Source organism: Neoarius graeffei, chromosome 5, assembly GCF_027579695.1.
Source record: "Neoarius graeffei isolate fNeoGra1 chromosome 5, fNeoGra1.pri, whole genome shotgun sequence".
Lineage (NCBI taxonomy): Eukaryota > Metazoa > Chordata > Actinopteri > Siluriformes > Ariidae > Neoarius > Neoarius graeffei.
In genome coordinates, this window is record NC_083573.1 from 7,091,964 (window position 1) to 7,113,639 (window position 21,676).

The 21,676-nt window shown below is 42.8% G+C and overlaps 1 protein-coding gene across 2 annotated transcripts; it reads right to left on the reverse strand.

Moving 5' to 3' along the window:
• Positions 1-11,274: 11,274 nt before the first annotated feature.
• styk1b (serine/threonine/tyrosine kinase 1b) lies at positions 11,275-21,409 on the reverse strand. 2 transcript variants are annotated; one of them, XM_060921095.1, is made up of 10 exons: positions 21,255-21,407; positions 18,173-18,234; positions 17,891-18,070; positions 17,347-17,640; positions 16,746-16,927; positions 14,932-15,003; positions 12,799-13,007; positions 12,569-12,609; positions 12,392-12,488; positions 11,275-12,091 (listed from the first exon to the last, which is right to left on the reverse strand). In XM_060921095.1, the coding sequence occupies exons 2-10, from the start codon at positions 18,231-18,233 to the stop codon at positions 11,896-11,898; spliced, it is 1,332 nt and encodes a 443-aa protein (XP_060777078.1). In that variant the 5' UTR covers position 18,234; positions 21,255-21,407; the 3' UTR covers positions 11,275-11,895. The 2 variants fall into 2 exon arrangements, with proteins under 2 accessions (XP_060777078.1, XP_060777077.1); XM_060921094.1 differs by having other exon boundaries at positions 12,006-12,488; positions 21,255-21,409.
• Positions 21,410-21,676: the final 267 nt, after the last annotated feature.

Consider the following 21,676-nt stretch of genomic DNA (forward strand, 5'->3'; position numbering starts at 1 on the left):
ACCTTCTGTTCCTTCTCTTTGGTGCTGTGGACTTCATCGCACAGACATAAGGAGAATACCTGCTCATCAGAACATCCGAGATAAAGACGTCTGCCTTGCAAGAAAAAGAAGACTCAGCGCGCTTTCGCATACCACTGGCCACGGTAAAATTGCCTAAGTTGTGCCCTCATATTGAGCTACAACCGGTTTTTTTTTTATTTGATTATTATAAGTAACGTTACGACTGCAGCCCAAGCAGTTAATTAAAAGTTAGAAGTGACCGGATTCCTTCTGACTTAATCGCTGTGCACATTATCGTCAGAGACTCTTCCTCACGAACGACGAAACGTTGGATCAAGAATTCTCTGCTTGTTACAGAAGCCTCTGCGAGCTCTGTGAAACTCCGCGGAACTTCGGGACAGCTCTGCATCCCGCATTGAGATATCGATTACTGGAAGTAAGGCTGGCATTTGGGCAAATTAGTCTTAGGAATTAGCTTTATGAAGTAGTGTGAATTTAAACTCAGAAACTGTTTAATTGTGCATACTTATCCTTGAGTTCTACATTGCTCTCTCTCCGTTGTTTTAAAAGATAAGTTGTGCATGCTCTCCTCTATCCTTACTAACATCCTTAATTTCATTATTACACATATTTTGACCTCATCAAGATTTCAAGGAATTTGGTAATGTTATAGGGTGTGGATTAGCAACCATGGCTAATTCCTTTGTCTCAAGAGACCACGAGGTGATTCTCACCTCCCCCCTACACACCCCCTCTCCCTCCCTCTCATACACACACACCATATTACCTCACCGTTTATGCTTATATATACAACCCTGATTCCAAAAAAGTTGGGACAAAGTACAAATTTTAAATAAAAATGGAATGCAATGATGTGGAAGTTTCAAAATTCCATATTTTATTCAGAATAGAACATAGATGACATATCAAATGTTTAAATTGAGAAAATGTATCATTTAAAGAGAAAAATTAGGTGATTTTAAATTTCATGACAACAACACATCTCAAAAAAGTTGGGACAAGGCCATGTTTACCACTGTGAGACATCCCCTTTTCTCTTTACAACAGTCTGTAAAGGTCTGGGGACTGAGGAGACAAGTTGCTCAAGTTTAGGGATAGGAATGTTAACCCATTCTTGTCTAATGTAGGATTCTAGTTGCTCAACTGTCTTACGTCTTTTTTGTCGTATCTTCCGTTTTATGATCCACCAAATGTTTTCTATGGGTGAAAGATCTGGACTGCAGGCTGGCCAGTTCAGTACCCGGACCCTTCTTCTACGCAGCCATGATGCTGTAATTGATGCAGTATGTGGTTTGGCATTGTCATGTTGGAAAATGCAAGGTCTTCCCTGAAAGAGACGTCGTCTGGATGGGAGCATATGTTGCTCTAGAACCTGGATATACCTTTCAGCATTGATGGTGTCTTTCCAGATGTGTAAGCTGCCCATGCCACACACACTAATGCAACCCCATACCATCAGAGATGCAGGCTTCTGAACTGAGCGCCGATAACAACTTGGGTTGTCCTTCTTCTCTTTAGTCCGAATGACACGGTGTCCCTGATTTCCATAAAGAACTTCAAATTTTGATTCGTCTGACCACAGAACAGTTTTCCACTTTGCCACAGTCCATTTTAAATGAGCCTTGGCCCAGAGAAGACGTCTGCGCTTCTGGATCATGTTTAGATATGGCTTCTTCTTTGAACTATAGAGTTTTAGCTGGCAACAGCGGATGGCACGGTGAATTGTGTTCACAGGTAATGTTCTCTGGAAATATTCCTGAGCCCATTTTGTGATTTCCAATACAGAAGCATGCCTGTATGTGATGCAGTGCCGTCTAAGGGCCCGAAGATCACGGGCACCCAGTATGGTTTTCCGGCCTTGACCCTTACACACAGAGATTCTTCCAGATTCTCTGAATCTTTTGATGATATTATGCACTGTAGATGATGATATGTTCAAACCCTTTGCAATTTTACGCTGTCGAACTCCTTTCTGATATTGCTCCACTATTTGTCGGTGCAGAATTAGGGGGATTGGTGATCCTCTTCCCATCTTTACTTCTGAGAGTCGCTGCCAGTCCAAGATGCTCTTTTTATACCCAGTCATGTTAATGACCTATTACCAATTGACCTAATGAGTTGCAATTTGGTCCTCCAGCTGTTCCTTTTTTGTATCTTTAACTTTTCCAGCCTCTTATTGCCCCTGTCCCAACTTTTTGGAGATGTGTTGCTGTCATGAAATTTCAAATGAGTCAATATTTGGCATGAAATTTCAAAATGTCTCACTTTCGACATTTGATATGTTGTCTATTTTCAGTTGTGAATACAATATCAGTTTTTGAGATTTGTAAATTATTGCATTCTGTTTTTATTTACAATTTGTACTTTGTCCCAACTTTTTTGGAATCGGGGTTGTATATATATATATATATATATATATATATATATATATACAGGGTGCGATTTGTCAAAAAACCAGAAGGGGGGATGTTTTTTTTTTTTAATCATGAAACGTCACAAAATTAAGGTAACAATAGGCTAACAGCTCAATAACATCCGATGATATCAAATGAATAACACTAAATGAAAACGAACACATCTTCCTATCTCTCTGACTAAATACACGAACACTAACACACAACAAAGTTCGCATTGCTTGTCGCGTTGCTGTGATGTTTCTCTCCCTCCGGATTAAATGGACAGTGACTCGAAAATCACTAAAATACATGAATACTAAATGAACAGTTTGCTCTGATGGCGCAGTTCATGTGGCCTTTTCTGCTTTCCTGTCGGTGCGCTCTCCGCCGCGTTTCGCCCTTCTTTAATCCACATTTCTGCGAATTTCTCAGCAGGGAAGGAACGCACGTCTGGCCCATTGACAGCGAGGAAAAGAAGGCTGTCAGTGTGGATACATTCATTCTGTTGCGCTCATCAGTAAGGATGTGATTCATGGCGCTAAATCCACGTTCACACTCTGGATATTGTTATTATCTACAATGTATCTATTTGCTGGGGACGTTCGTGAACATCAAAGCTGCCACTTCAGGTCATTTTGAAAGTGAGTGCAACGTAGACCATAGAAAACTGTGTCACAACATGCCTGTCATGTCAACTTTTTTTTTTTTTGTTTGTTTGTTTTATTGACGGGGTTGTCCCCGAGGATTTTTTTTCAGCAGAGATAAAAACCAGAGGGGGGGGGATGATCCCCCCCCAGCAAATCGCACCCAGTATATATATCTGCTGACTTTATTGAATGTACATCATTGTTATAATAAATTCAATTATTCTGTTAAACTGTGTGTTTATTTGTTGCTCCTATATACTTGAAGTCACACAATCTCAAAGAACTCCAAATTGCCTTCAGTGTGCTATTGGCTGGAGTGTCTATGTAATCTGGTAAGTAATACATTATTGCTGCATCAGTAGTGATCATAACAATTTGGAATACACCATAATTTAGCTGTTTGGTAATTTATTATTAAACACCAAAAATTAATGGTATTATTAATGAGACTGATTTAATGAGACTGATTTAATGAGACTGATTTAATGAGACTGATCACTTAAGACCAATAGCACCCACATGGTCGAGTGAAACATGGAAGGAATTCACTTCAGACATAATTCAGAGACAGGTCAGAACGAGTTATATGCAATGTATATTGAGGAAAACATGTTGCTTTTGGTAAATTGACATTAGCAAGTGTGTTGTTATGCTGAAAGTGCATTTTTTTTTTCAGAGACAGTATATTTTTCTTTCCGGTACGGCCAAATCTTTTAGTGGTTCGCCGGACCGGCCAGGACTGGTTTACTTTCACCCCTGCTGACCGAATACTTCACACTCCCTGAGAAAGAGAAGCACGTTCACCTGTTCATGCGTCACATTCTGGAACAAGCTAATGTGAATGGCGCTAAAACAAACAGCCACCGTCAAATGGTGCGGCTGGAGTCTTGTTCTCGGACTCGAGGTTTAGTGACTCGACGACAACACTGCAATCGAGTTTCTGACTCAAATATACTTCGAGTACAAGCTTTTCAGACCACTAAAAAAATTTTTTAAGTTATTTATTTGGAGCAGTAGTTGGTGATGTAATCACACTGTGATTTGTCATTTTCAATCTGAGTCACGTTGCCTTTTTTTGGATGAAGGTGGGGTTTCTCGAACCTGCAAACTATTATTAGTCGGAGTAGTAAAACTGGTTTTCGCAACCTTTTAAAAAATGATTTGTTTTTGTTTGTGCAGGATTATGAACCGTGTGCAATTTGGAGCTTTCTTTGTTGAATCTAAGCACTGTGCACATCCTGTTTAATCATTGGCTTCTTCGACCGTGGAGCGTAAATTATAAATTAAATCAGGAACGAGTCCACAGGGCAAGCAAAAGCTTGTGTGTTTGTGTGTGGGTTTATTCAGGTAACAAATCGCCTGCGGTAGTGCCAAATAAAGGTCAATACTTGATGAAGGACTTGAACCCGCCGGCGTCTTACACAAACGTCCCTCTGTGTCACCCGTCCAACACCGTGTTTGAGAAAGTTTTTTTCCCCCCTATTAAAAAAATAACCACATTTAAACAACTAATAATCACTAACTTGCTCTGAGTTTATCTTTACATACTTATACATACATACACAAACACACACACACGTGCGGCTTCATGTATCAGCACCTGGCCTGGACTGGATAAATCTGTTCAGAAAAAATCGGGACATTTATGTGACAAATATGTTGTTTATAAAAACCTGAAGAAAAAAAAACCCAAAACATTTGTATCCGACAGTTTCATCCACGGGCGGCATGGTGGTGTAGTGGTGAGCACTGTCGCCTCACAGCAAGAAGGTCCGGGTTCGAGCCCCGTGGCCGGCGAAGGCCTTTCTGTGTGGGCCTTCTGCATGTTCTCCCCGTGTCCGCGTGGGTTTCCTCCGGGTGCTCCGGTTTCCCCCACAGTCCAAAGACATGCAGGTTAGGTTAACTGGTGACTCTAAATTGACCGTAGGTGTGAATGTGAGTGTGAATGGTTGTCTATGTGTCAGCCCTGTGATGACCTGGCGACTTGTCCAGGGTGTACCCCGCCTTTCACCAGTAGTCAGCTGGGATAGGCTCCAGCTTGCCTGCGACCCTGTAGAAGGATAAAGCGGCTAGAGATAATGAGATGAGATGAGATGAGTTTCATCCACACGAATTTCATGATTTTTTAATTTTTTTTAAAATCTGTCATTTTATTCATGAGTTCCGAGCAAGCAATCCAGAACAAATCCATAAATTAATCTAAATAAGACTAGGCATTCAATTCAGACAAAAGTAATGGCGCGCTATCAAAGGAGGGTGTCTATGGTGGTGGAGACGCCGCAGTGGCTGAGCTGCATTACTGGATATCTTAGTGCTCAACCTCGGTTCACACTAACACACGACAAGTTGCCCATTTCCTCAAGCGCTGCTGGTGTCCATCGTGTGAGTCGTCGCCCACAGCACGTGATTTGCGACAATACATGATGTGTTTGTCTTAAACGTTTGATAGCTTGCTCTTTAGCATGAAGTTAAACTTTTGGAAAAATGTATCTTGTTAAATTAGCGCTTCATTGATTGCTTTCACATACCCATAATGCTTTGCGCCTTGGGAGGTAACCAGGCACTATATTTGTTGACTAAATCAGATAACCTCAGTCATTTCTTCGAATTCACACGGGGAAAAACGATTTTTCCTGATTTCAAGTTTTATAGAATCCCTAAAGAGGCTAAGCGTTGAAAAGCGCGGTGGGACAGAATTCGACGTCAAATTTTAACACCAACAGACAACACGACACGCGACTGTGTTCTGGACCCTTCAGTGCTGGAGTAAAGTCTGATGATCCGAGTCACGAAGCCGACAACCCTTCAGTCTTTGTGTTTAGTCATGAAAAGTGCGAAAACCAAAAAACAAGGACAAGTCAAAGAACTGAAAAGGGCGACTTTATGGAAGCGTCAAATCCCAAAACAAAGCGCAAACGATGCAGTGTGAGTAAGCTTACTGTCCTTCGCCTTTTAGTGTTTCTGTAGGGAGATCGAATGTCGTATTTGACCCTGTAGTCCGAACAGCTTCCTCTAACACCCCAAAGATTGTCGTAATCCGGTAGCATATGAGCTCAAATCAGAGTGAAGGAAATCAGAATCAACTTCAACTTAAAAAATAAATCTGACAGTTCTGCTGTGTTTACAGTACTGACTTGACCGAGTGAATTCCTTGCTTGTGTTCCCGTACACGAAGCGTTTTGCATTTTCTTACAGCTTTCTCGTCGTAACCAGCACCCAGCAAAAAACATTTCACTGTGGGGTTTTTTATGATCAGGATCGATCTTTCCTTTCTCTTCTGCCAATCTTTTAACTTGTGCAGGTCAGTAATTATTGGAACACCCGTGTTGACAGACGAAGAAGGCTGCTGACCCACTGTCACTCGAAGTCGAGATGTCCAAAACGTTCGATACGATATTTCCAAGCGCTTTTTGTTTACCGATTGATTTCTAAAAGTCCGTAGAAAAGGCTTTGCAGATTTCTTTAAGCTTTGACACTCCTTCGAATGTTTTTGGGAGATTTAACTTAGAAAGATTACTGTCAGTGTGCGACGCCATGTTGTTACCGCACCCGCGACGGAGTCCACCAGGGGGTGAGGTATTTTTTTCGGTGGTTTTTTTTTGTAAGTAACATCATGGGAAAACAGCTGGACCGATCTTCATGAAACTTTCAGGATAGATGGGCATTGGTCTCAAATAGAACCTCCAACATTTTGAGGGTCATCTGGCCGAGGTCAAGGTCACCAAAAAGGTCAAAATTGTTTTTTTCGTGATATCTTCTTTCATATTCAGCATATTTACTTCAAACCAATTCCAAAATGTTCATCTTTCAATTCTGCTGCCATCGATATGCTACATGATGGGGTATCGCTCATAGTTTTCTTCGCAGTTGGGGGTCAAATGTCAGGGGGGTCAAGGTCATTGCTAAAATGTGCGTATTTTCAATTATAACTCGAAAAGGGTTAGAGACAGAGAGATGTTTATTATTATCAACTAGGGCTGCGTACCTAAACGTAACATCAGGTACAGGTACCGGTACAGAGGTTTAGGTACAGGTCCGGACCTGTACCTGAACAATTTGACAAATTAACATGTGCTCTGGGCGGCACGGTGGTGTAGTGGTTAGCGCTGTCACCTCACAGCAAGAAGGTCCGGGTTCGAGCCCTGTGGCCGGTGAGGGCCTTTCTGTGTGGAGTTTGCATGTTCTCCCCGTGTCCGCGTGGGTTTCCTCCGGGTGCTCCGGTTTCCCCCACAGTCCAAAGACATGCAGGTTAGGTTAACTGGTGACTCTAAATTGACCGTAGGTGTGAATGTGAGTGTGAATGGTTGTCTGTGTCTATGTGTCAGCCCTGTGATGACCTGGCGACTTGTCCAGGGTGTACCCCGCCTTTCGCCCGTAGTCAGCTGGGATATGCTCCAGCTTGCCTGTGACCCTGTAGAACAGGATAAAGTGGCTAGAGATAATGAGATGAGATGAGATGAGATGAGACATTAATAAACTGTTGACAACTTGTCAGTATCTTTATTCAAAGAAAACCGAACATAACTAGGTTTCCTACCTCACTTCTCAGCACAGCATTTTTTAAGGATTTTCCACTAGGAGACCAACTGGTCTGGGCAATACAATCACAGGCCCCAGAGTAGAGGTCTGCGCGGGTCGGATTTTTCAGTCCCGCTCCCGCCCGCATTGTGCAGTCCCACTCCCGCCCGCGCCCGCAAAGAATTATGATTTTCAGTCCCGCTCCCGCCCGCGCCCACAAAAAAATTACGATGTTCAGTCCCGCTCCCGCCCGCGCCTGCCATATTTTGTCCCGCCCGCACCTGCCATATTTTGTCCCGCTCCCGCCCGCAAATCCCGCATGATGCAGATGTTTGCGTTATTTCTCAGGAAAGTTCTTGTCTTGACACAACGTGACGGTGCCCCGCCCCCTACTTTGAGTGGATTTCAGCATAAATATCTACAGCTCACGTTGTTATTATTTACCTTGTTTTGGAATTCAGCATGTACTGTCTCTAATAATAATAAGTGCCGTTAAAGGATTAAAATATTTAATCGTGAATCACACATTTTTATCATATGAGAAACCATCGTAATTCTCTGATCAGCATAAAAAAGTAAATGAACTTGCTTTGTACCAATGGGGTGTGTGGTGTTGTTGTTGTTGTTTTTGTTTTTTTTCTTTATTGCAAAGCAGAGCTAGCAAGAGAAGTGAATTGCTTTACTGCTTGAGTTAGTCTACAACTTTAGTCAGAGAGACAGGTTACACAGTGACGGTAGGCTTGAGTCAATGCTATCCCAGAAATCCTTCCTGTAATATGCAAATTTGGCCGCCTCTGATTGGGCAGCCAAATTTGCATATTACGGGAAGGATTTCTGGGATAGCATTGAGTCAAGCCTACCGTCACTGTGTAACATGTCTCTGATTAAAGTTGTAGACTAACTCAAGCAGTAAATCATTTCACTCATGGTTCTCTTGCTAGCTGGGTGTGAACTGCAAGTCATTAGAGTGATCAAAGGATTTCCCCTTAGAGTGATCAATGGCAAATTTAAGATGCCATTCATCTGGCAATCAAACTCTCTCTACAAATTTAGGCATCTTAAAATGTTTTTATTAATGCCAAATAAAATATCCAGCACAAATTATATATGATAGATATAAATTAATAATTTGTACATTTTATTTCAAACACATTTTTAGTTAGCGGGACTGCAGCTTATCACCGCTCCCACCCGCGCCACATATTTGCACTCCCGCTCCTGCCCGCGCGCGCATATGTGCACTTCCGGTCCCGCCCGCGCCCGCAATGAGCTTTCAAAATTTGTCCCGCGCCGCACTGCTTTGCGGCGGGTCCCGCGAGTCCCGCGGGACTCCCGCGGGAGTGCAGGGCTCTACCCCAGAGTCCATGCGGCTGCACCGCTGCGGCATATTCTGTGATGCAAATTGCCGCATTACGAATCCTCGTTTCAGCCAGCATAATATCAACATAGTTAATGCAGTGCCAAGTTTTCCTTGTTAAATGTATACTTACATGGTACTTGGTTAATTAATTGCAACTGATTGAACCAAATGATAAGATTGGTTTAAAATTTGGTCTCCCAGTGAAGCTAGTTTGGCATTAATTAGGAGACCAAATCTGGCCACTGGGAGACCATTTGGTCTCCCAGTAACTATGTTAAAAAATGCTCTGCTTCTCAGTCACCCTCTCAGTCTCACACTTAGTTAACTTGGGACAAAAAGTCATAAGTTGTCTCACAGTGAGACAACTTGCGTTCTGGCCCCCTGAAAGCTTTGTTACATGATCCCAGACCTTACTGGTCTTCCCACGTGGCATGACAAACAAATTCACTCCGCGCAGTCCGCGGCCTTTAACTTATGCGGCAAAATTACACAAAGCAATAAAGGCTGCCAATGCCAGCAAAGGAAAAATGGCTGACCTGCTTTTGAGTCTTTTTGACCAATCAGAACACTGGATCAGCCAAGCTCTCGCAATGTCTCGTGAGACTGTGGCGAGAGGATCTCAAATCAAAGATGGCTCTGATTTCAAGTTTCAGCGCAGCATTTTACGTCTTTTCCAGTGCTAAATTTTTGTCTTTGTGGTAGGATTTACGCATCTTCAGTCACAAAATAAGCAGATACTTGGTGTAAATTTATATCGGTACAGTACCGGTACTTCATGATCCGGTATTTTGGACCTGTACCTGTACCGAATCGATTTTCACGGTACAGTACTGGTACACAGCCCTATTATCAACATATAGGAAGTCATATGGGCTTTCATTTGGCACCATGACCTTTGACCTTGTTTGTTTGTTTGTTTGTTTGTGTGTATCTGTTAACAACCTAGCGTCGAGACGGTCGCACCGATTGACTTCAAATTTTCAGACTAGGTGGGCAGTGGTCCTTCGATTACCTGATTAAATTTTGGGGGTAATCGGGTCAAGGTGAAGGTCAGCAGAAAGGTCAACCTTTCGGTCATAATAACATATTTTCCGTTACAACTCAAAAACAGTTGCTGATAGACAAATGTTTACAATGATGAGCATATAGGAACTCCCATATGGCCTTTCATTTGGCACCATGATCTTTGGCCTTGAGTGACCTTGAAAGGTCAAACTCAAGGTCATGGATTTTCAGAGGGCTGTAACTTGAAAACGGTTGATGGGAGACAGATGTTTATCATTGTCAACTTGTAGGAAGTGACATATGGGCTTTCATTTGGCACCATGACCTTTGACCTTGAATGACTCGGAAATGTCAAACTCAAGGTCGTGGATCCTCATCGGACTGTAACCTGGCAGCTGATGATTGAGAAATATTACCATTATCAACATATAGGTGTAAAATAAGTGCTGCCGGGCGAGATTTGTTTTGCCTGGCAACACTTGTTTTAGTTTGTTTACATTTTGGTTATCCCCCCAAGGCACAAAGCATTATGGGTAATGTGAAAGTAGTCAATAACAGCAGCAGCAGAGAAAGAGAAAGACAGCGATGGCTTTTTGGAGAACGTTTCTAGAGGAGTGTGGAAGTGAATCTGGAAAGAGAGAGAGCTTTCTTCTCTCAAACTCAGAAATAATCAGAATACTAATTTATTCGATGTTGCACAGGCAGGATTGAAGGCTGGTTTGTCCTCAAGTGAAGTGGAAGAATGAATCAACATGGCCAACCCTGAGCTAATCAAAGAAGATAGAGGAAGTGCTCGATTACAAGGCTAGAGTCAAGTCATTCCGTCTTCCTGATCACGCTTCATTCCTACTGTATTTGATGTTTTGGTTTCTCGCCATCTTTCTCCACAAGCCTTCCGTAATCTGTCACGTCAACGGATAACCCAAGCTGGTTTTCGGATCGGACAGGTCTGAGATCATGGCTCATCGCTTCAATAAATCTGCTTTGCATTTACATGAAGGTATATTATCGTATACTAATGAAAATAATCACCCGTGATTTATTTTGTCGCTCAGGAGACAAGTGGCTCTGTCCCCAGTCCAACAAACCTTCTTCAAATCCGTAACACCACCCTGTTCCAGTGTGTGTGTTGGATGAGATGAATGTTGTTGGACTAGAAAGTTGAGTTTGTTTCGTGTCAAAAGAGAGATGTTCAAAGGAAGAAGCTATTTATAGGAAATGGTGGTACCGCTGAGGCGTGGAAGGAATGAGCGATTATAAAGGAAACGAGAACTCAGAAATGAAAACAGGGAAAAAAGATATTGAAGTAAATTCCTGATCGAACAAGTGCGACGTGAACAGTCGTCTTTTATTCCGTCTCCTCAGATAAGACAAAACATGACAACATGACCCATGTTTTAGAAAAGCTGGAAAGGTCTGTGGATCTAACAAGCTGGAATTAATTCAGTTAAATTGGCACCAAAAGAGTAAAGATCTGCCAAATAATCTTACGGAGTAAAAAACAAAAGGTTGACTCATTTAAACGTATGTATACAATAATGTCCAACTACCATTAATATACACTGAGACATGATGTCCCTTGGTGTATTTTTTTACAAGGGATAATTGGGGTTGTACCGTCCAATTTGGATCATACCATCGTTTTGTAATGTGAAAGGAGTAAACAAGTAGAAATCCGGGTTGGACCATCTTTCCTGGTTCATTAGGTGAAAGACATTGGTTCTGTCATTCTGAGTGTATTGAGGAAGTAAACAAGAGTTTGAAAGTCAAATGTGTCCTTTATAGCTGTAAAATATCCCAAATCCTGGGGAACGAGGTGACCCCTAACCATAACCCTTGGGCGGGGCGACACATTTAACATGTATCCCTGCCCCTTGCCCAGCCGCACCCCGTTCCCCAGGCTGCACCTTGGTGTCCTTACAAATCCTGATGGGAACTCAAGACTTTTTCAGAAAACGGTGTAGTTGTTGGCCTCTTCATATCCCGCCTCCTGAAGGTAATGCTCAACGCTGATTGGCTGGGTAGCCCGGAGAACCGTTTTGTCATTGGCACTCTTCCGTCCTGTTTCGAGTTTGTGTTTGAGCTCGGCCAATGAGCAGCGATCTTGCTCCTTCCAGTGGCAGCAGCTTTTGATGACGGCGTGGCTGGAAAAGAAAAAAACAAAACAAAACGTAACTCGGGTTTATTCCGTCCGCTCGTTCAACACGAACATGGGGTCAATCCAACACTTGCGAGAGAGATCGAGATAAAGACATGAGAGACATGGAATGAGAAAATGAGACAAAGCATGAGAGAAAGAAAAAGAGCGAGTGAGACCACAACAAGTGAGAGAGAAAAAATAAGAGGGAAAGGAAAAGACAAATTGTATGTGTGTGTGTTGGAGATATATTGATGTGCTGTAGAAATTGAGTTGGACAGAAAGACAGAATGTGTGTGTGATGTACAGCGAGTTGGAACAGCCGTGTGGTTTCTTCAGTGATTTTCCTCTCTGGAGAAATTGCAGCAACTCATTAACCGGAACCTCAGCAAACGGAACCTCACCTGCCGGAGAACAATACATCAAACATCAAACCAGAGAGAGAGAGAAAGAACAGAGGGAACTATGAGGAATCGTCACTCACCGAGCGTCACCATCTCGTACAGCAGCAGCCCGAACGACCATCTTCAACAATCAAAACAGAAAAACGTCAATGTTCTTTCTTTCTTTTCATCGCTAGCTCTGTTACTCAGCTCAGTCTTCACTACAAATGCTTGCTAACAGATAACTGGCTCGCTAATAATTAGCTGGAAGTCTGCTGATTCGCAATTATCCACCAAACATAATCTTTATTCATAAAATAAAATAACGTACATGTCACTGTTTTGGCTCGCCTGTCTGTTCACCAGTCTTTCTGGCGCCTGCCATTTTTTCTGTCCGGGATCGTTTTTGTTGTTTTCGCCGTAGGTCGTTCTTGTGTATACATCGCCGAGCCCCCACAGCTTAGCTGTTAGCATCTGGGTAACTAATACGCTGCGGGCTTTGATGTTTCCGTGAATCAGGTTTTTGGAGTGCAGGAACTCCTGTTCAGAAGAAGAAATCGAAGAGAAAACAGCAGTTCGTCAGCCGAACTGAGATAAAGCTTGTGTTCCGAATACTAGCGCTTCACAAGCGTGTTATTAGCATGTATACGAAGAACTAGCAGTCATCTTTGGCTACAGTGGTGCTTGAAAGTTTGTGAACCCTTTAGAATTTTCTATATTTCTGCATAAATATGACCTAAAACATCATCAGATTTTCACACAAGTCCTAAAAGTAGATCAAGAGAACCCAGTTAAACAAATGAGACAAAAATATTATACTTGGTCATTTATTTATTGAAGAAAATGATCCAATATTACATATCTATGAGTGGCAAAAGTATGTGAACCTTTGCTTTCAGTATCTGGTGTGACCCCCTTGTGCAGCAATAAGTGCAACTAAACGTTTCTGGTAACTGTTGATCAGTCCTGCACACCGGCCTGGAGAATTCCTCCATATTCCTCCAATTCCTTAGCCCATTCCTCCATACAGAACAGCTTCAACTCTGGGATGTTGGTGGGTTTCCTCACATGAACTGCTCGCTTCAGGTCCTTCCACAACATTTCTATTGGATTAAGGTCAGGACTTTGACTTGGCCATTCCAGAACATTAACTTTATTCTTCTTTAACCATTCTTTGGTAGAACGACTTGTGTGCTTAGGGTCATTTTCTTGCTGCATGACCCACCTTCTCTTGAGATTCAGTTCATGGACAGATGTCCTGACATTTTCCTTTAGACTTCGCTGGTATAATTCAGAATTTATTGTTCCATCAATGATGGCAAGCCATCCTGACCCAGATGCAGCAAAACAGGCCCAAACCATGATACTACCACCACCATGTTTCCCAGATAGGATAAGGTTCTTATGCTGGAATGCAGTGTTTTCCTTTCTCCAAACATAACGCTTCTCATTTAAACCAAAAAATTCTATTTTGGTCTCATCCATCCACAAAACATTTTTCCAATAGCCTTCTGGCTTGTCCACATGATCTTTAGCAAACTTCAGATGAGCAGCAATATTCTTTTTGGAAAGCAGTGGTTTTCTCCTTGCAACCCTGCCATGCACACCATTTGTTGTTCAGTGTTCTCCTGATGGTGGACTCATGAACATTAACATTAGCCAATGTCAGAGAGGTCTTCAGTTGCTTAGAAGTTACCCTGGGGTCCTTTGTGACCTCGCTGACTATTACACGCCTTGTTCTTGGAGTGATCTTTGTTGGTCGACCACTCCTGGGGAGGGTAACAATGGTCTTGAATTTCCTCCATTTGTACACAATCTGTCTGACTGTGGATTGGTGGAGTCCAAACTCTTTCGAGATGCTTTTGTAACCTTTTCCAGCCTGATGAGCATCAACAACACTTTTTCTGAGGTCCTCAGAAATCTCCTTTGTTTGTGTCATGATACACTTCCACAAACATGTGTTGTGAAGGTCAGACTTTGATAGATCCCTGTTCTTTAAATAAAACAGGGTGCCCACTCACACCTGATTGTCATCCCATTGATTGAAACCACCTGACTCTAATTTCACCTTCAAATTAACTGCTAATCCTAGAGATTCACATACTTTTGCCACTCATAGATATGTAATTTTGGATCGTTTTCCTCAATAAATAAATGACCAAGTAAAATATTTTTGTCTCCTTTGTTTAACTGGGTTTTCTTTATCTACTTTTAGAACTTGTGTGAAAATCTGATGATGTTTTAGGTCATATTTATGCAGAAATATAGAAAATTCTGAAGGGTTCACAAACTTTCAAGCACCACTGTACACGACACAAAAGATAATTTCATAATCTCTGTCGACTATTCAGTGGCGAGTGAGCAGCCTGTTCGCTAATCGGCTAATCAGCTCTGAAGGTGTGAGGAAATATAAGAATCAGTACATTGAGAGAAAGTCTTGAATATGAACATGAACCTTTCTCACCAAAGCAGAGGCCACCTGAGAGGCCATGGTGAAGATCTGCTTCTCGGTCATCACACCAGAGTCAGGGCCGGCCTGTCAACAACAACAACAACAATAATAATTCCTCTTTGTCGGAGTTTATATCTGACTTCCTATCTGAGTGTATAGTACAGTCCCTCACCTGTCTCTCTCTTTCTGTGAGAGTATCGAATGGTCCTTCTCCTGTCTGTCCGTCTCTGTGAATGTATAGTATGGTCCTTCACCTGTCTGTCTCTCTCTGTGTGAGAGGAAAGTATGGTCCCTCACGTCTCTCTCTCTCTCTCTCTGTGTGAGTGTATAGTACAGTCCCTCACCTGCCTGTCTCTCTCTGTGAGTGTATAGAGAGCGTGCACATGACGTCACGAGGTCACGTGATATTTGTTTGTCTGCCATCTTGGACGGCATGGCCGCGCATAGAACTTAGACGAACCCGTTCTAATTATCAAGTGTGTGGGAGTAGATCTTTCGAGAATGGTTATATCTTGTTCAGCATTTGGATGTACCAATAGACAGGGCCAAAAGGAGGGCCTGTCATTTTATAGATTCCCCGCAGACGCGGAGAGACGCGCAAAATGGGTGTCCGCTGTGCGAAGAGAAAACTGGTACCCCAGTTCTACCAGCCGAATTTGTAGTGAACACTTCATATCAGGTAGGTGTAATCTTCTAATACATTTATATCTGATATTGAATAATAATTCTGCACAGATAAAGATAGCGGTGATTTGTGATTTTTTTTTTTCAGACAAAAGCATACATATTTACAACCCTGTCATTATCTGGAACTGAGTTTAGATTTCGAACATTCTTACGATAAAACGTCCTGCATAGTCTCTTTATGATAAACGTCTTAATGCCACTTACCCGTGAGGTTATCAAGTAGACATTCTTCTTCGGAACCTTCCAGAGGTATAGTTGGGATGCCCATCCCGCAACAACATATTTATAAGCTTCCAGGCTCTTGTAAGCTTTGAGGGCTTTGCCAGTGTCACACGATTCACGATTAACAAGAAAATTGTAAATGTCGTGGTAGGCCAGATCGGGCGAATCGCCGGCACAGCAGCTCCGAATTTCCCTAAACAAGGATTGCGGCAAGTTGTACGGATCTGCAATCCCCAACTTGGAACACTTTTCCACGTAACGCTGCCTCACGTCACCTTCAAGATGCTGAACAAACTTAGACAAGTAATCACGCGATGTAGATGGGGTATTTTCCGAATTTTCTTGGGGATTACTCCCTGGATCCATTTCGCTCACGCAAGGTAAACAATCCTGAAGCCGTCCAATATGGCAGAGTAAACACGGACGGGTCACGTGACTGCACATCCTCTATAGTCCAGTCCCTCACCTGTCTCTCTCTCTCTCTCTCTGTGAGTGTATAGTATGGTCCCTTGCCTGCCTGTCTCTCTCTGTGAGTGTATAGTACAGCCCTTCACCTGTCTGTCTCTTTCTGTGATAGTATAGTACAGTCCCTCACCTGCCTGTCTCTCTCTGTGTGTAGTACAGCCCCTCACCTGTCTCTCTCTCTCTGTGAGTGTATAGCATGGTCCCTCACCTGTTTCTCTCTCTCTGTGAGAGTATAGTATGGTCCCTCACCTGTCTGCCTCTCTGTGAGTGTATAGCACGGTTCCTCACCTGCCTGTCTTTCTCTGTGAGTGTTTTGTACAGTCCCTCACCTGTCTCTCTATTTCTGTGAGAGTACAGTATGGTCCCTCACCTGTCTGTCTCGCTCTGTGAGTCTATAGTACGGTCCCTCACCTGTCTGTCTCTCTCTGTGAGAGTATAGTATGGTTCCTCACCTGTCTGCACTTCCACAGGTAGCTGAGCAGGTCCTGGTTCTCAAGTTCCTCCATGACCATAATGAGTGGTGCTCGGATCGTAACGACACCAATCAAGTCGGGCAGGAACGGGTGAGGACCCAACTGAGACAGGAAGGACGCAAATCCAAGGAAGTGCTGACACTCAGTCTCACTCGCTGAGTCTGACAGACAGAGAGAGAGAGAGAGAGATGAGAAACGAATAGATGGATATAAGAACAATTGATGCATTAAAAATGCTGGCGTTGAATATAAAGTTGGGAGACAGACAGACAGACAGACAGACAGACAGACCAAGTGCATCTGCATCCATCAATTTTGTCACTGGGTGCAAGGCGGGAATACACCTTGGTGAAATTTCTTGTTCTTTTTTCCAGTCTTCACCTGCCCAGTTTCGTTGAGCCTGTGCCATGTTGTGTATCCTGAGATGCTTTTCTGCTCATCACTGTTGTAAAGAGTTGTCTATCTATCGATCGATCGATCGAACAAGGAGGACCCTGATTGTGTATCAGGCTCAGGGAGCATCTCAGGGACCATGACAGACAGACAGGAGAGCTGTGTACAGAATAAACCGCGCACTCACCTTTGAGCACGTGCAGCACGACGTTGCGGTTCTCCATGCGTGCTCTGTAGAGTGACACCATGCCGTCCGACTTCAGTGCAAACAAACTGGGCAGTGACGACACCAGCTTGAACTTCTCCGGCAGGCGCTGGCGCGGGGGCTCACGTGGGTTCAGCAACACATCATTACTGAACACAGGATTGTCAATACCACGTGCGGTTCTGCCACTACGCACTGATGACGCAAACGTGGAGTAAGTTGTCGGGAGGTCTAGCGCTATACTCTCTCCTTCTAAAGCATTCAGACCCGGAGGAGCTACAACGAGACAGACAGATTATTTCCAGACAGGTTTATTGTTCTTCGAGAAAGGTCATATGAATTTCACATGCATTTGAAACTAGCTAACGAAAATGATGGTATTTGGAACACAGCTATCGGTCCGTCGTCGAACACGGAGTCTATAAGATGGCAACCAAGTGGATTCCACCAAGCAGAAGTGCAATACCGAACATGTTTTTGTAAAAGACAAGTCAAAACCCAGATTTGTGACATGCGTGTCTCTCACCATCGATCCCATTGATGATCCTGGAGGGGGCGTGGCTCATTCGGCGTGCGTTTCTTGGGAGCACTTTTTGCACTTTTTCTGGACAGAAGTGCAGCAGCAGCAGGATTACGAGGACCACGACGAAACTGCCCAACAGCAGCACAGGAACGACGATCACTTCCTTCTCATACGTACGGACCTCTGCGGAAACACACACACACAGATACACAGGGGTTATTATTATGATGATGATGATGATGATGATGATTATTATTATTATTATTATTATTATTATTCACTCACCACACAATGTGTCTTCTGGTTCACACAATGTGTATTCCAGGGAGCTTTTGTTAGACGCCATTCTGCATAAAAACAACACTTCAAATTTTTTTTCTCTCTCTCTCTCTCTCTCTCTCTCTCGCTCTCTCTGTCTTTCGTTTGCATTTGTGTACATTTTCCCCTTTGACTGTTATCAGCTGGTTAAGCAAATACAACACAGCTGAATGACACAAGCAAACAGATCAAACACACATTCTTGTAATTCGATCATTGTGGGGACTCACCGACATCACACATTCTCTACCCTCTTACCCTAACCTTAACCATCACAACTAAATACCAAACCCCAAACCTAAGCCTAACCGAAACCAAATTTCAACCTGAACCCTAAAACTAAGTCTTAACCCTTAAACAGCCCTTAGAAAAAGTGAGGACCACCCAAAATACCCTCAATCTGTTGGTCCTCAATATGTCGCAAGTACAAGTACATACACACACATGATACAGAGAAAGTTTCAAGCTACCAGTCTGGATTATAGTAGCTTTTTTTTTCATACACAGTATTCTACATGTGTGGAATTTATTAAATTTATTCAAGAACGACACATGGTACGTTTTTTTTTAATCTCTTGAGGGTTACGTTCAATGTTTTGAAACATCCATGAAACAAATTCTATCCTGTTACGATATTTCACAGATAAACCATTGTGACCTCATCAGCCTCTCTGTTTTTTCTGTCGATGGATTTCTCATCTCATCTCATTATCTGTAGCTGCTTTATCCTGTTCTACAGGGTCGCAGGCAAGCTGGAGCCTATCCCAGCTGACTACGGGCGAAAGGCGGGGTACACCCTGGACAAGTCGCCAGGTCATCACAGGGCTGACACATAGACACAGACAACCATTCACACTCACATTCACACCTACGGTCAATTTAGAGTCACCAGTTAACCTAACCTGCATGTCTTTGGACTGTGGGGGAAACCGGAGCACCCGGAGGAAACCCACGCGGACACGGGGAGAACATGCAAACTCCGCACAGAAAGGCCCTCGCCAGCCACGGGGCTCGAACCCGGACCTTCTTGCTGTGAGGCGACAGCGTTAACCACTACACCACTGTGCCGCCGTCGATGGATTTTGATAAAAAAACCCTGTAATTTTTCACGTTACCAAAAAAAAAACCACACAAAAAGACTGTTCCAAAGTGTTGACACTGGAGACATTAATAAACGTCCGAAGAAAAGTTTACCACATGAACGATTGCATTTTTTAAACATTTCTTTTTACGCATGTTATTACTATAGAAGCAATAACAGGACCGCGTTGATATGAACCTATGACGATCCCCAAATTCTGACCAATCAGATTTGAGAATTCAACCTGATTGTGAACGAATGTTACAGCGAGTAAGCATGAAGTGCCAACATCACCAATACATGACATTGTTACATAATGCTCACGAGCTGTTTATCGTAATGGTAATATTACTGTATTATCACCAAGCCTTAAAGCTAGACGGCCTTTCGATTTCATAAAATTGGTGAAATTTGGTTCGGTCTGGAATTTGGTCATTGTGATATATGTTTATTTCTGTCATATCTCACAAAATATCAGGTGATTCTGTGGCTGGGAAGTTATTTCATTTGAGGGGATTAAAGTAAATAATGTGCATGAAATCGCTCGCTTTGCGCAGTCAAGCAGACAGAGGAAGTCCGTGTGTGTGTGTGTGTGTGTGTGCGCATGCGCGGGTTTACCTTTGACCGTGCACTGACCGTTCCATCATTCTGTCGCTAAATGAACAGCTGATCGCACCGAGGTGCTCGCTGACCGCCGATATTCATTAGTTTGGTCCTGCGTTTCCTTTCCTTCGTAAATAAAATAACGTCTTTTCTTCTCGCTTTCTTTCCGTTACTATCGTCGGTCTTTCACGTTTCATATTTCGCACACTCGCCCTCCTGTTTCAAATTTGTATCCCACAATGCCTCCTTGCGCGAACGGGGAAAGCCCACCACGTCATGCATGACGTAGTATCTTGTATTGGGTCATGGTGAAGCAGGAAAAAATAGCGGAGAATTTCGGGCCATGTGGAGATAAATTCATTGATTGTTTGATTGGAAAAAAATGAATAAAATTGGAAGTCTGTGATTCGAATTCAGTAGCTTTCGCTCCACGAAACAAAAATAATTGGGTGTCGGGGAAAATCCTTTCTATGACCTAAACCTGAAAAACCTGAAAGGCAGTCTACCTTTAAAATGAATACCTGTGCATATGTTGATATGCTTAGCTTTTTCTGCACCATATCAAACCTACAGTTTGATAACGAAGCGCTAAACTGGTAGCTATACGAATGAATCTTTCGGCATGCAGTTAAAGCAGCAGATGCAGCTCAGATCGCAGAGATCGTTGCGTACGTTTCATCGTTAGCTGAACTATCCCTTTAATAAAATGTCAGTGACACCAGTGCAATACGATCAAGTGTGTTTAGGGCCACAACAGCAGACACACCCTGAACTCAAGCCTCACATTACAACATTGCTGCACTAAGTGAGTGAGAGAGAGAGAGAGAAAGAGAGAGAGAGTGCATGTGTTTTGCCCTCAAGCTCTTATTCCAAAGTGTCTCAATGTTATATTTACATAGCGTGTTTTATTTAAAGAACTTATGTCCAGCTGAGAAATTAGGTCACCCATAACACACACACAGAACAGATCCGGGTTTTCCTGTATGTCAGTGCGTCAGGACGGCCAAACCAGTCTGTCTGCATTGTTCATTAGCAAAGAAACACATTAACACACACACACACACACACACACACACACACACACACACACACACACATATATATATATATATATATATATATATATATATATATATATATATATATATATATATATATATATGGACATATAGACAGTGATAAAAACCCCACCAATACTAATTTTTCAAATAAACACACTAAACAAAATGTGTGTGTGTGTGTGTGTGTGTGTGTGTGTGTGTGTGTGTGTGTGTGTGTGTGTGTGAGATGTGTTTCTTCATTGTCTGGATTATTCCACCTGTAACAATATGACACACAGATAGAAGATGAGCCAGTGTAACTTACCTGTGTGTGTGTGAGAGAGAGAGAGAGAGAGAGAGAGGGAGAGATGCTGTCAGCTTCCCTTATTTGGCATTTTTTTCCTCTCTGGAGTTTTCCCTCGCTCTGTCGTCCACTTTCTGTCTCTTCAAAACTCTCACATTCGTTTTGTCACTCTACTGCACCCAGTCCCTCCCTCTCTCACCGTACAGGTCCCTCCACCTCTTTCTCTCTCTCTCTCTTTCCTCTTAAAGAAGAAGAATAAACTTTCCATCTTAACAGTATGACACTTGACTGTTTTTACACGTCTGTTCTAAAAATGGTCTTCTTTTCTGTCAGCTCTTTGAGAGATTTGCTGTGTCTCTTTGCAGACGAAGCACACATGGAAAGTTTCCATATTCACGCTCGTGCTAAACTCGGTGTTCTGCATGTCCCATTCAGATGACCAA